Here is a 15,553-nt window from a genome sequence, read left to right on the forward strand (position 1 = left end):
ACGATACAATACACGACTATGTTCCGATAAATTTAGAAATTGGTTGCATGTGCACTAAGGTTGTCCCAATCTAATAACAATATCGGTCCGATATCAGCAAAAAAATCCAAAGTATTGAATTATATCAGCCTGCATCTAAAATGTCCAATACAATATTTATTGTTTTTATTGGATTTATTGAACTTATTTTTCAGGGTCTCTTTCATTCAGTTGTAGAATATGTTTAAGGTTAAAATGTATGTAAACCATTGTTTAATAATCAGTCAGTTTTTCCACATATACGCTGACTATTGTTCTGAGTAATATCACTTGGTTAAGTGTTTTCTAACATTAGAAATTCAACACTACAAAATAAGTAATAAATAGTATGTTTCGTGTAGATATTGTTTTGGATTGATATCAGCCAATGCTCAAGGCTGCAATATCGGTAACGTATCATAAGTGGAAAAGTTGTATTGCGACAGCCCTAATGTGCACACTGATCTTTTCATGCATAAAAAAATATTTAGCTATTTTTATTTCATCCTGTAGTGTAATCTCCTCTCTGCTGTACAGGAAGTAATGGTACAATGGTTTCATTGTACCGTTACTTCATGTACAGCGTTGTTGTCAGTACCTGAAAATGAAACTTTCTAGTTTCCTAAAATCAACCAAAGACGAGCAGGATTGATGATTGCTCAGTCTTTAATGGGCTTCTTTAGAGGAGACTTTTGTTAATCTGCTTATTGACTAAACTAAGGAAATTAATAGCATTTGCATATAAAACAAAGTTTAATGGGGAAATGGCCGTGTTTTATCGACAGATGTTCTGTTTCTGTGTCTGAGCAGGTTCACCTGGTTCCACGGGTTGGCTTCCAGACACTCATTAGACAATGTTTGTGCACATGTGCGTTATTTTCAAGCTGCTGTCTCTCCTTAGACCAGTATAAGTGCAATGACCCAGTTCACAGCTGCATTAGTAAGCTCTGGTGTTTCAGCAGAGGATCCTCAGGCCAGGCTGAAGATTTGGGAAAGTTGATTGGAAGCTTTGTGAGATTAAAGTTAACCACAGGTGTTAGCATGTTTCCCCTGAGTGCCTTTAGGGTTTCTAAGAGGAGTCCAGTCTCCTTCATTTGCCAAAAAAGGATTGAACCTGTTTAAATCAGACATTCAGAATAAGAAGGGATTTTATTGGCCAGGTACAGTTTAAAAACCGTACAAGGAATTTAACTGTAGTTGGAGCGAAAGACACACATCAACACACCAGGGCGCCATTTGCGACACTCTATTTCTCTTTCATCTGATTACCGTACATCTGCCTTACATTATAAAGACACTTTCATTATTAAAAATTATACAGTGAAAAAATCCAAATCTCATCATTTAAATTATACGAAGATTACACTAAATCACAAGTTGATATTTCCCATCATCACCGCGGAATAATTCAATTATTTTCTTTGTGTAGGAAAATGAGGGTAGAACTGAGTTACTACAGTAAGTAACTAGTGTTTGTTTGGACCTAAACTAAACAATTCCAACTGCTCTCATAGTCAGGCTTAAAATAATCAAAGCAATAACATTAAGGAAGCACTGATTAGTAGTAACAGGCAAAAACTTCTCAAAAATGTTTTCAAAAAATGTAAAATGTAAAAAGTAAATTAATATATGCAAAACTGCAAAAAAAAAAAAAAAAAGAAAACTTTTATTCATTAGCTCTGCCAAGGAGGTAATATTTTCACCAGCGTTTGTTTGACTGTTTGCTGAATTACGTCCAAAGTACATACCGGATTTTGACAACATTTTAGCTAAAGACGGACCTTCTGCCATGGAAGATGCCGTCAAAATTTGGATCAATATACTGATTCTGGAATTTGTAATAGATTCAATAATGGAAAAATCCCTACCCTTAAGTCAAGCTAGCCCAGCCCCATCAGCTGATGGTAGCTGTTAACAACTGACAGCATCCATCCCCTAATTCAGTTAATTTATTATTTATTTATTTGATAGGGACAGTGCATATTAATCCGTGTATCATTCGTTCATTTGTTTTTTCATTATGTAACAAAACCATGAAAAACAAAAAAAAAAACACTTATTTGATATTTGTTTCCAAAACCAAAATGACAAAAACGGAAAACGCCTTGTTTTTTTAAATTCAAGCTCTTTTGCTTCGGTATAGAAAACGGAAAACAAACACCTTTATTTGTTTTCTCCATTACTGATTTGCTAAAGTTCGTCTCCTGCTGCCATTTAACATCTGTGCTTCTGTTCCAGGGGGTCATGCTGACCGCTCTCTCTGCTAATGCCTTTCCATGTAGCTCATGGAAGAGGGAAGGAGAGTTACCTTCACTTTGGGATTTCCACGCAGCTGCGTGTAATGGCAGAGAGGTCCCAGACCAGAGCTTTACTGCTGAATCTAAACTGCATGCTAATAAACATTTTGACTAAAGTGATCCTGAGTGAAATGTCAATTATTGGTTCCTCAGTTATCCCACTGAGTTTGATCCGGATCAGATCCAGATTGTCCTTGGGCAAGACACTGAACCCTAAGTTGCTCCCAGTGGTCGACTAGCGCCTTGCATAGCAGCCCTGTCCCACTGGTGTGTGAATGATTGGGTGAATGAGCTGATATGTAAAGCGCTTTGAGACTGCTTCAGTGTGGTGATAAAGCGCTATATAAAATCAAGTCCATTAACCATCCATTTTAAAGTGTGAAAGATCATGGATCACTGATCCAGATAACTGCTAATATCTGGCAAAGAGAAGATTTGGTGCTTGGTGAAGGTTTGCTCTCTGAGTGCTCTGTACGGTGTATAAATAAAGCCAAACGGAGAATAGTTTTAAATCTTTATTGCCTTTCATGTGACTATTGGGTCTGCGTATACACAGTGTTTCTCGATGCCCAGGTTAAACCAGTTTCCCTTCCCTTCTTTATAAGTGCTGGTGACAATCCTTGCCCAACCATGTTCTCCCTGCAAAAAAAGAAACTAATTATTGTTTGTTCAATGCATGACTTCATTCATAAAAATGTTTCTTCTTCTATCTGAGTAGACCCACCCAGAACTCTCCCCAGGAGTTTCTGACGATCCAGTACTCAATGCCATCGTTATCTACGCCCCATCCAGCCACAGACACGATGTGATTGGGAAGAGACAGTGGATGAAACTCGGAGAAAACCCCTCCGGAATATTTCTCCAGGCCCTCAGTTGCCATCAAGGCGCAGCTGAAAGACAAAGAAGAGTTCATTGTGTTTGAGGCTTGTTGTCTTTGATCTGATCCAGCTTTCATGTGGAAGTTATTGAGTTTTCTTGGGTACAAAGGCGGAAAAAAAAAGAAGTCTCATAAAAGGTTTGCGCTGCATCAATCTGTTCCTTTAAGGAGGACATATTCTTTGACGTGTTAATGAACATTGAACCAATACACAGTTTTATGTGTATTTAAAAGGCTTCCATAACCTCATAAGACATTTGAGAAGTTTTATCTGATTTTATCCACAAACACCAAAGCAATCATTAACTCTTGAAAAAGCTTCAAAACATCTATAAAACATGTGATTAATAACATAAATCCTTCAACTGGTTTTCATCATGTCTCTATTTCATCTCCACCTGTCCAAAGGAAATCCCTAGAGCAGGGATGGGCTACTCTATCACAGCGGGGGCCACAAAAGTCTGATTGTATCTGATCCGAGGGTCCAGTTATCAACATTAGAATAATGATTGATCAGAGCATTAATACGCGGGGGGGGGGGGGGGGTAATATCTTTTTTTATGTGACTTTTGTTATTTTTCTGTCATTCTCTGCATTTTTGTTGTCAATTTGTGTGATTTTTGGGGTCACTTTCTGTATTTTTGTTCTTGTTTTCTGTATTTTCCTGCCTTTTTATGCAATTTCGTTGACAGTTTGTGTGTCTTTGGAGCTATCCTATAATGTGTTGTGTTTTTGTAGTCATTTTGTTTGTTTAAGTAGTCGTTACATGCATTTTGATGTCGTTTTGGGAGTTATGTTGTGCATTATGACTGGTTTATGTTCCTTCCAACTTCTTGAAACACAATTTTTGGGGATTTGTTTTGGTATTGGTGCTGTATGTGGTATTTCTACCTGATCGGCCCGTTGCTGAAGAGTTCTGCTTTGATGTGGTCTCGTCCTGAAACCTCTCCATAGTCTCCAACCTTCCACGCTGTGTAGTTCTTGACGACGGCACACGACTCAAAGAAGGAACATGTCCCACACTGATTAAACAGCTCACACTCTGAACACAGGCAGAGCAAAGTTCTCCATCAGATTTGATCCACTTTATATAAGCAATTTTTCAACTGTATAATGTGTTCACTGAGAAAATAAAACGCAAAAGAACCAACAACAACAATTGTCACAAGACAGACAGCAATTTTAGTGTGTTTATGTGTATATTTAGGTTTTTTTTATTGTGCAATGTCCTTTCTTTGCCACATGTTTTCCCTCTTCCTCTCTGTACTATGTTTAGTACCATGTGTATATACTGTATCTTCCTTTTACCATTTTTTAAACAACAAAATCTCTGTTTATGATCAACTGAATAGTAAAAATGCCTTGAATGTTTTTGTTTTTAACCATTTAATTATTGTAGCTCAAATATTAACTCTCAGGATTGGAGCTTTAGTCCTGTAGATCGTAAGTGATGTGTTCAAATATACAGAAAATAATTAATAACTCATGTATTTTCTAACAGGCCTTGGATGTTTTATTTTTTTATTTTTAAATCATACTAGAGTAATATGGTACATTCATAGTTTAAATAACTAAATACACAGTTAAAGGTATGCTTACAATATAGTTTTTACTACAATAACCAACGTAATTTAGCTAAATCTATTACAGTATAACAAAACTGTTAGATTACTTAAAAAAGACTAAAATGAGATGAAAACTAAAACTGATTTTCATGGACTAATATTTAATTACAACAAAACAAAAAGACTAAAATATGACTTTAACTAAATCCAGTGACTAAAACTTAATAGAAATGAAAAGTTCTGTGAAGTGATTCAGAAGTACATCTGTGTCTGAATTAATGCAATAAATCTTCACATGAGAAGTATCTTCTACTTCCTCTTCCTGTGGGTTTTGAAATGTCTCTACACAAACTTCCTCTAAAACTTTTCTGTTCTCCTCAGAAAAAACAATCAAACTTTTTTTGCCTTGCCTCTGAAAGAAATCCCCACAATTTTCAATATCTATACCTTACTATAGCCTAATCTCAGTTATTATGCCTTACTAGCCTTATCTTAGATACATTTCCTATTTTTTCTAACATTTTTATGGCTTACTATATAGCTTTATCTAAAAAAACCAACTTCTAACAGAATGTGAGTGAGAGAGGAGGAAAGCAATGCCTTACTTTGGTTCTTAGCTTGGTAGTTGTTGCAGGTTTCATCAGGAATGCCTCTCTCGTGTGCGTAGGCGTAAACTCTCAGGTGATCTCCTCCATAACACGAGCCCGCTCTCCCACAGTCGATCACATTCTGAACGGACAGGTAGGCTGATGGCCAGGCTCCTCCTCGCCGGATGTTGATGCGGTCTTTGACATAAGGAGAGTAAATGAACGTCAGTGATCTTAGAAAATGTCTTTAGTATTGATGAGTTCTCTTCTCTTTGGTCTCTATGAGACCTACCAGCCAGAGCACTGGTCGCTCCCATTGCCCAGCAGGAGCCACAGTACTGTGGGATGTGCTGGTTCCTTGTGACGCTCACATAGTTTTTCCCATCAATGTTCCTCCAGTCCCATGATGGAGGAAGATCTGACACGTTCACATACTCGTGAGGCCGGGGCTTCGTTCTAAGAGGTAGAAAAGCAAAGGATGACAATGAAATAAATTCTAGTTTAGATAAAATGGAGTCAAATAAAATGTGTTCTCTGTACAGGTGTACGGTCAGAGTCAGCACAGCTCAACCCTGCTGGTCATTCACAAATATTAAGTTTGTGTGATACATTTAGGGAAGCAATGGCTGCAACTTCTAAAACTCATTTTCTCATTTTAACACAAAATAAGCTTTGAAATAAAACTGTATCGCTATAGGCAATATCGTTTTTATTTATTACTTACTTCCCAAGATCTCACATAAATAGATTCTCATTACGTACATATATAAATAGTCTGCCCATGTATGTACAGTATATATACATATGCAAGTGTTTTTGTATGTGTATGTCACTTGCATAACCGGATACACGTGTGTATATACTGTATATGGATATACTGTATGTAAAATAGAAGTGTGATATGCTCGCGCTATGTATCGATTTTTTTAAATTCAAGATTTTTTTTTTTTTTTTTTATTATTTTCAAAACCTTTTCTGCTTTTTCACTAAAATGTGCAGGTCCGTCTTCACAGAAATGTTGTCACTGTTTGTTGAAGGAACCAATATATTGTTTACTGGAATAATGCACTATAATGGTGTCACTGGTAAGAAAGACCCTATGTCTTGTTCACAGAAACCACTATTAGAGATACTTATTCATTTACATTGGTATGTTGACACATATTTACAGAAATGTTGCACTAAAATAGTGTCACTGTTCATAGGACACTTTTTATATTTATTGTCTTTCAGATATAAAATAAAAATTGTATTTTTTCACTAAATCTTTTTTTCTTCTTTTTCTTGTTTTGTCATAGATTGTCGTAGATTGATTTCTGATCAATACATCGATAATCGCAGTATCGCCATATCGTGAGATAATCGTTATCGGGAGCTGTGAATCGCGTATCGTGAGGTACCCAGAGGTTCCCACCCCTAATGTAAAACTCTGTTCATAACCTTTTTCCCCTTTTATATCACTTATAACTTAATTGTGAATTTTGTTCTAAATATTTATAGTGAAACCCTATTTTTTTTATTTTATTTTATTCTTTTGCGCAACACAAAAGTTGCTATTTTTAATATGTATTATTTTTGTGTGTACATCGTTCTATGTCACACTTACTTTGACAAAGGCCAATAAAACTGTTCTGAATTGAAACAAAATTAAAAATTTAATTGAATTCCAACCTTATAATGTGGTTGTAACGTGGGTGATTAACGGATGACGATGAAAACCCAATTCAAAGAGCAAAAGGCACTTATTTATGACTTTCAAAATAAAGCAGATACATGTAATGATATGATAAGAATCTAAGATAAATGACACACGACAGAAATCTTAGTAGTTTTAAAGAGAAACATGTCGAGGTTACTTTGACTGGGAAGTAATAAGTCATTAAAAGCTCGTCACTGGTGAAGTTTATTCATGTTTCTCTCACTCACCGAACACAGTCCTTCCTGTCGTCTTTAATAGGTTTGTAACATGGCTCCGATAAAAATGTGCAGCAGCCGAAATGCGGTGATATTGACAGAACAATACAGAACAACAACAAAGCTGGGGCAGCCGCCATGTTGGCTCCGCCTACTCTCTCTGACGTAGTAAAGTGGGCAAGGGGCGCCCTCTGTTGGTAGAAAGCATCACTGCACAGCCTGACATAAACAAGGTGACAAACTATTACTGCAAACTAATCAACTGAACAGAAATCCTTACAAAGCAGTAATATATATATAAATATATATATATATTTATTTTATATATTTTTTTGATTGTCAGAGTCAAAACATTAGCTGTCAAACATCAAAAGATAAACACATACACACTTTTTTTTTTTTTGAGCCAGGCAGGAATTCAAAAGATTGTTATTATTTTTTTTTAAAAATCTAACATTAGTCTTTAATTATAAGGTTTTTACATTTAGAAATCAAACGATCAGTTATTGCAGTTAATTAAAGATGACATTTACAAAGCAATGCAAATTACGTACAAGATTATGGATTGATTGATTTATTATTTACCATAGAGGGGTCTAATGTGTGTGCTTATTTGATTCATTTGGTATATGTATACGAGTTGTTTAATGTGTGTTGAGTTTAGTATTTAAATGAGAAGGCACACCTTTTATTTTTTAGATTTTTGTACTTGGTTTCATATAGTTTAGTGATAAACTAACTGTCCCACAGGTTGTTATATCTGACTTGTTTTGTTTGTTAGATAAGGTGACCTGAACTATTTTATGTAAGGATATATTTGGTGTATGGATAATTTATATAAAGACTATTGGATATTAGCTCCTATTTAGTATAGGATATATAATTAATGTTTGTCAAAAAGAAACAATGGATGAATAATATTGTACATGAAGATATTTTACGTAAAGGTCTATCTGCAGAGTTTGCACGTTCTCTTTCACTGTATGGATTTTCTTCTGAATTTAGGATGAAATAATGGGTGTATTTGAACAATGTAGGCCAGTGTAAAGAATACAAATATTAAATTATGTGCAAAAGGAAATTAAAACATGCTCTTGCAGATTTAAGACGAGCAATTCTGCCTCTGATTTTAAACTGAGTGTGACAAGTATTGCATCTAAAAATCTGCTGATCCAAGTCAAAACTTATATACTCTATAAAAATTAACATTTATTTAACCAGGGAATTCTTTTCCACTGCAGGAGACATTGTAACTGCACAAAGAAGTGCTGAAACCTGGGCATGTTGACCAGCTTGTGTTTTTTCAATAAAATCTAAAAAGGAAGTACTAACTTTCTGCATTTATTTGTTGTTCTAGGCATAAACCTCAGTTAAGTTGCACTAAAGTCAAAGTTGGTTTTAAACCCACAGGCAGATTGTATGTTATTTTTTTATTTTAAGTTGTTGGCACATGGCATGTTAAAGCCAATGTTTTGAGTGTAAAATATGCCAATAAAATATATTTCATACATAATGTTCTCATGAAGGTGTACACATTTCTTAAGTCATATATTAAAAAAATCGGAATAATCGCCTTATACTTTAATTTCGGGATATATCATATCGTGACCTCGTGGAGAATCGTATCGCCAGATGCCAGGCAATACACACCCCTACTATATATATATATATATATATATATATATATATATATAAACTCAGAGAACAAAATGCAGAAAGCATTCAGTAAAACAGACTTGTGTATATTTAGATGCTCATTGAAACATCCTGAATAAAGAGCTGCAGTATTAATGTTTTTTTACAGCAAACATTTGTTTTACCTTTAAAAGAACAAAACAAATCATTTTCATGAGTCACAGCTGAGTCACAGTGAGTCTGTAAGTCCTCATTTAAAAATGAATTACCGCTGAAGGTGAAGCTTTTGAATGTGCGTAAATAAAATGAAAAACGAGTTTGAGTCGTCCTTATTACATTTGCATGTACATTGTTTCTACAACACTTACTGCATTCATTTATTATCCATCAGTTGGTTTAGTCCTCAAAAAGTTTGAGCCATGCACTCAGACTTCATGTGATTTCCGTCATGATGACACGTGGACTCGTTAGGATTTCTGTTATTACGTTAGTACACAAGTGAGTTATCCTTTTAAAGGACGTATCAATTTTTACATAATTACATTATTTTATTGTGGATCTTTGATGCTTCACTCTGCAGTGGTCAGTAGATGAAAGAGTTTTTAAACACAAATACCTTTATTGTAGTGCTGATTTTGTTTACTCAGCAGGAAACTTTAAAAATAACTCACTTAGTTCTCAGGTACAATTACATTAGTCCTAATGCAGTGGAAATGATTGGTCGGGTTATCACAGAAATGATGTGGCTCTTATGTTATGAGGAGACCTTCAGTGTAAGAGGGAGGCACTACAGTTAGTACTTTTAGTGATGGAGATAAGATGTGCATTAGGCACCTAATGAACCCTCAGCAGGAACACTAGAGGAATCCACGCTGTGTAGCACTCTCCATCTACAGTCACTGCTCTCATTCCTGGTGATGATGCCTATAGAAAAGCAGCTGAGCTACAAGAGAGAATTAAGCACGTTTTGGTTCAAATATACAAAGACAGTTGGTCTGAAAAAGTTATACTAATACTAACAACAATAATACATGGATTTTTTAACTGAAAGGGGCCAATAACCATTAACTGAACAAACAGACATCTTTGAAATCTGTCACTTAGAAACAGAATCTGGCAACCCAGTAAATTGTCTAAAGCAGATATGGACAACCGATGGCCCAGGGGCCACATGCAGTCTCTGGTTTATTCTCAAGTGACCCCCAAAACAAACCCCCACCGCAAAAACTGTAATTTAAGATGTCGGAGGGAATAAAAAACTCAACACAATGCGCAAAACTGCACCTAAAACACACAAAATAACAACAAAAGCGCACAAATCAACAGAATAATATGCAAACGATGTGTCCACAACTCAAAAATACTCAGAGAATTACACCAAGTTATGCAAAAATACACAATGTAAAGTCACAAGTGAAAAAACAGTAAAAATGGCTTGATTAGTACACAAAACAACAGAGAAATACACAAAACTAGAACAAAAACACGCACAATGACATCAAAGGCCCACAAAACGACAGAAAAACATTTAAAAAATCATGTGAAAAACAGAAAACTACATCAAAAACACACAAAATGACAACAAAAATATATTACATGTATATAAATTTACCAAATGACTTCAAAACACAGAAAAACATAAAAAACCCTATTGTTGTTTCATGTAATAATGCACAGATTGGTCATTATTTTTAATGCTGACATGAGTGTTGATAGTGTGGCCCTCTACAGCAGCTTTCAAAGTAAAATAAGTTCAAAACCAATTGTTTCGTTCACTTCCTGTTTTCCTTAAATCTACATGTGTCAATCCTTCAATAAATTCATTGTTTGACTGGAGGAATCAATTTCATCTACATTTTAAGCTTTATATACAGCACATGTCTCCACTCGTCGTTTAAATAAATGAACTACACGTTCCCACCCCTGCATCACAGAAAGCTTTCAGTGTAACTTCATGAGTTCAGCTGTACATCAGGCAGACATTAAAGGAGCTGGTTGTTTTGTTCATTTAGAGCTTTGAGACATGAAAGCGATAAATCAAAACAGCACAATATGCACCTCCAGTCAGGCCATTACTTGGCTCCTGTTGTGTCTTACATCATTTATACCAGTCAGTCGCACGGTGGAATTTATTCTGACAAATTCAGAGAAACAGAAATGATCTCCGTGGCAGCCTGAGGTAGAACTGCTATTAAACAAACATAAACAGTCCTTCATCACCAAGCGAACGCTGAATTATGACTCTGAACATCGGAAAATGATGATACATGTGGCATCAAGGCCAGGGAGTCTGAGTGCTCCCAGAGAGAGTTTCTAACCCCAAATCATTCACTGCTCGGGACTTGAGTCATGTGAAATAAACAACAAACAAATCAGACGCCTGTCCCTGCATGTGAAGTTAAAAAAGTTGCTGTCAAACAATCATTCCGATCGCAGATGGAAATTTCCTTTTGGTGAAGTGAGTGGCTCAAGCGACTTGTTTCAAAGGGTCCATTGTACGTCAAACACTAAGGCAGTGTTCTGAAGCGGGATCGTCACGACCTTTCACCCCGTTATCATTCACATCTAAGACTTGGCTTCAGTTAATGCAGAAGCTCACAACATGACTGAGAGATGACACTTTACAGTCGTCACGATCACAAAAGCTGTAAACATGCACTTATCTGAGCGTATTTGTGCTCTACAAAACTGAAGCTAAAGTAGCTTTTATACCAGATGCATTTATTCTGCATCTATGTGCAATGTTTAACCCTTATTGGTGACCAAAAGCGACATTTTGTATGTTTTTATTTGTTCTGCTCATTTTAAACGCTGTAGGATATTTTACCACGAATGTTTTTTTCATTTTTATTTGATTAATTCCAGAGGTGACAATTAACAATACTTTGTTACTGTATTTAAGTAGTTGTTTATCTGCACTTGAGTATTTATTTTTTGGGTGACTTTTTACTTTTACTCCTTACTTTTTAAACAAATATCTGTACTTTCTACTCCTTACATTTGAAAAATAAACTTGTTACTTTTAGAAAGTGTCTATTTGTACGGCTGCCGTACGGACAACCCCCCGTGCTATTGGTACCGTTACCGAAGTATAAGTACGTAGCGTCTTAGGGTTAGGGTTAGGTTATAACTCAATAAAGCAACAATTTTTAGGGTTAGTGTTAGGTTTATGGTCAATGACTGACCTATCACGTGACCTAAACTGGCCAAATAGGGGCGCAGCGTACGGATAGAATGTCGGTATATTGATACGGCAACTGTACGGCTAGCCACTGCTTTTCCTTTTAAGGCCTTTGAAGATGACGTCACGACGTAAAAAAAAGACCCAAACCAACAACCACGAAGAATATTTGATTTACAAATTGTATCCATAATAGGTGCTAAATTCTCCAGGTGTTCATAATGGGTTACAGATTTCATTTATTTCCATGTTCCAGTTTTCTACAAGTATTTAAAAATGTTAAATTCAAAGCTGCTCTGGGTTTTATTGAGCACTTGGACTTTTTTCCCCTTGACACATTTTATTTACAGTTTTTATTTATTATGAATGCTAAATTCTCCAGGTGTTCAAAGGTAATAGATTTAACTTGTTTCCATGTACCAGTATTCTACACATTCTTTAAAAAAAATCAAAACCTTGTCTTATTATTGAAGGGACATTTGTTTTACTTTTTTAGTAGCATATAGACTTTTTTACTCTTACTCAAGTAAGAGTGCAACTTTATTTCATTTCATTTATTTTAAGCGAATAGTGTGACAAGAACAAAACAAAAAATATAGACTACACAGTAATAATCACATGCACTAATGCTTGAAATGGAGTTACTTATTGAACCCCACCCTGATCTAACAAAGAATTAATATAAACAAAATAGCTGCTTCCTATTCAATTTTCTCAACAAAAAAAAAAAACCTCCCAACTCTTTAAGAAACATTATTGTGGTTGCACATGTGCAAAACCACACACACATATTATACAGATAATGGCACAGGTAACAATGATTTTCAAATACCAACAATGGTAATGAGAATACCATAAGGGAAAGTAACATCTAATCCAACTGTTCACACAACATGAATACAATCAAACCTCATTATCTTTGTATTGTGGCCAGACATTTTGTTTGTGAAGACATTTGAAATGTCAGTAATTTTACTTTTCCCAGAGTCATTTTTTATTCCTGTATCTATATTTTTACTTGAGTATTGGAGACTAGTACTTTTGCCACCTCTGTTTAATTCTTGTGAGTCCTGTGTATTGGAAGTGTATAGAAAATGAGATATGCATCATACTGACACTTAGTAACCTCGTGACCAAATTTTCCCCATTGACTCCCATTCTAACCACACATTTTTCATATAATTATTGTTCATATGTATTTGAAATAAAACAAGTACTGCAGTCTTCGTCATTATCATCACAAAATGTAGTTGATGAAAGCTGTGACAAAAATGTTTTCTCAATAAATTTAGGCAGTGGCTATCCGTACGGTTGCCGTATCAGTATACCGACATTCTATTTGTACGCAGCGCCCCTATTTGGCCAGTTTAGGTCACGTGACTAAGATTAAACCTTATCCTTATCCTAACCCTAACTGTAACCATAAAAATTGTTGCGATATTGGGTTATAACCTAACCCTAACCCTAAAACGCTACGTACTTGTACTTCGGTAACCGTACCAATAGCACTGGGGGTTGTCCGTACGGCAACTATCCAAATAGACACTTTCATAAAATGAACACTGGAGTTTAATCTAGGTGCTCAACAGGTCAATCTGCTTTTATATGTGTCTTAATACTTCAGGAGACATTTGTGTTCACAGCCACAACAAAAAGATAGTAAAAAGCCCCTCTTAAGCCACAGGCCCTTTCAGAGGGCATGGGAAGTGCATTCATGTAAATATTGAACCTGCTAACAGTTTAGAATTCCACTCGCAGATCAATACTGAAGCAATGTGAATGTTATTCTTGTTTTTTCCTGCTGGAGAACGCAGCTGTAAGCTGGCAGCGGGAGATCTCACACCAAACAAAGAGAGTTTCTCAGGATTTAGGACGGGTTTAGAGGCACGCGTGAAGGATTTATTGATGCAGGGATTCCCCAATAAATTCACAAAAGCGGTTTCTGTCTCTGTCCATTCAGATAATATTCCACACATATAAAGGCATTTCATCTTAAGGAAAGAAGTGAAATAGTTGTGCCTGTGAGCGTGTGTGTAGTACTGGATTGCTGTCTTGAAAACACTGTGATAACATCTCTTTTAAAGTCTTATTGGGTTTGCATCAATGCTAAAGTTTTATTTTCTTTCTTCAAACAGTCCAGAAAACATATTTGTCAGGTGAACTTTGAGTTTCTAAACAGTTTTTAAAGAATACATATGTGTTTGTCTGTTTTTTTCTGCGTTAACCCTGTAATGAAGCTGCAGCTATTCCAGTAAAGTATAAATGTTCCTGCCTGTAAGCGTATGATTGGACTATAAATATAATTTGTTTTAAAAATGTGACCAGACAGGACGTAAAAGATGAAGGGTCATGACCACGACAGAAAAATAAATGATAAAAAGCTACATGGCCTAAACCAGATAAAGTCGTTGTGGGAGGAGTCTCTGTTTCAGGGTTGTTCTGAGGAGAAAGTTCAAAGGGCAAAGGTCAGTGGGCGGGATCTTTCCCACAGGCCAATTTTTTATCAGTAAAAAAAAATGTTTTTTTTAAATTTTAACAGCATTTTAGTGTTGCTTTTGCTTTTTCTGAATGATTCTGATTAAACCTGCAACGTTTTGCAGCGAAATAACTCTAACTGACACACAATAACTCCCCCTCAAGAGCCGAATGAATAATGAATAAAAGACAAAATGTTACCTCAGGTTTTATGTCCTTCTGAGGGTTTTAGATCAGCAGATTTGAACTTCAAACAAAAACAAGCAGACATGTTTAGAGGTTATTGATTATCGCTGCTCTCACTCCTCCAAACGCTCGCCGTTAGCCGAGCATCCTGCCCTGGGTTTCTTCTTCTCCAGTGAAAAGTGAAGCTTACGGCCAGACGTGTTTACTTGATCTTTTCATCAACTGATCCTGCTTTTGATGATCAGACCAAATAATGAACCATCACGTCTGAAGTATAGGACCTTCACTTCCGGACGTACCTGGTCTTCTTTTCCCATGGGAGCCACTGGAGGGTCGTTTGGCTCCCATCATTCCTTGGCTCTCTCCTTGTGTAATGCACTTGAAGGGAAATGGCTAGGTGAATCATTTCCTTGTCAATACGGTCATTAAATGTATCAAAGCATAAATGATTGATTGGCTTTATACTCTTATGTTCTGGATTCAGACGCTCAATGGTCAGCTCTTCGCCTCACCCTTCCTGGCACATTATTTCTTATCAAAGTGAGTGAAGAAACTGTTCCTCTTGGTTTCCAAACGCACACACAGACACACACACACAGACACACACACATACGCAGATGCGTGCAGACGTACTGTCAAAACATTTAAAAAACGGGCAGAAAAGATGACGTTTGAACCCCCCGAGAAGTTTCTCTCCGAGCTGGAAAAAAAAAGTGACGTTCAGATATTTTAAAATGAAGTTAAAGCAAAGGTTTTCTGAGTCATCATTCTCTCCAGAAAACTTTTAGAAAGACATTTTACTTCCGAGATTTTCTTAA

At 36.0% G+C, this 15,553-nt stretch overlaps 1 protein-coding gene across 1 annotated transcript; it reads right to left on the reverse strand.

Moving 5' to 3' along the window:
- Window positions 1-2,817: 2,817 nt before the first annotated feature.
- Window positions 2,818-7,415, reverse strand: LOC114479283 (cathepsin Z-like). Its single transcript, XM_028472883.1, has 6 exons — window positions 7,271-7,415; window positions 5,637-5,800; window positions 5,363-5,542; window positions 4,084-4,234; window positions 3,040-3,205; window positions 2,818-2,954 (listed from the first exon to the last, which is right to left on the reverse strand). The coding sequence occupies exons 1-6, from the start codon at window positions 7,396-7,398 to the stop codon at window positions 2,841-2,843; spliced, it is 903 nt and encodes a 300-aa protein (XP_028328684.1). The 5' UTR covers window positions 7,399-7,415; the 3' UTR covers window positions 2,818-2,840.
- Window positions 7,416-15,553: the final 8,138 nt, after the last annotated feature.

Source organism: Gouania willdenowi, chromosome 17, assembly GCF_900634775.1.
Source record: "Gouania willdenowi chromosome 17, fGouWil2.1, whole genome shotgun sequence".
Classification (NCBI taxonomy): domain Eukaryota; kingdom Metazoa; phylum Chordata; class Actinopteri; order Blenniiformes; family Gobiesocidae; genus Gouania; species Gouania willdenowi.

Bases quoted from the DNA above. Each gene is read 5' to 3' on its own strand.
- LOC114479283 (XM_028472883.1), bottom strand. From the start codon at position 7,398: ATGGCGGCTGCCCCAGCTTTGTTGTTGTTCTGTATTGTTCTGTCAATA. The intron at 5,801-7,270 runs GTGAGTGAGAGA...TCTACCTCTTAG, and splicing joins GACAGGAAGGACTGTGTTCG to AACGAAGCCCCGGCCTCACG. The intron at 4,235-5,362 runs GTAAGGCATTGC...GCCTGTGTTCAG, and splicing joins CTACCAAGCTAAGAACCAAA to AGTGTGAGCTGTTTAATCAG.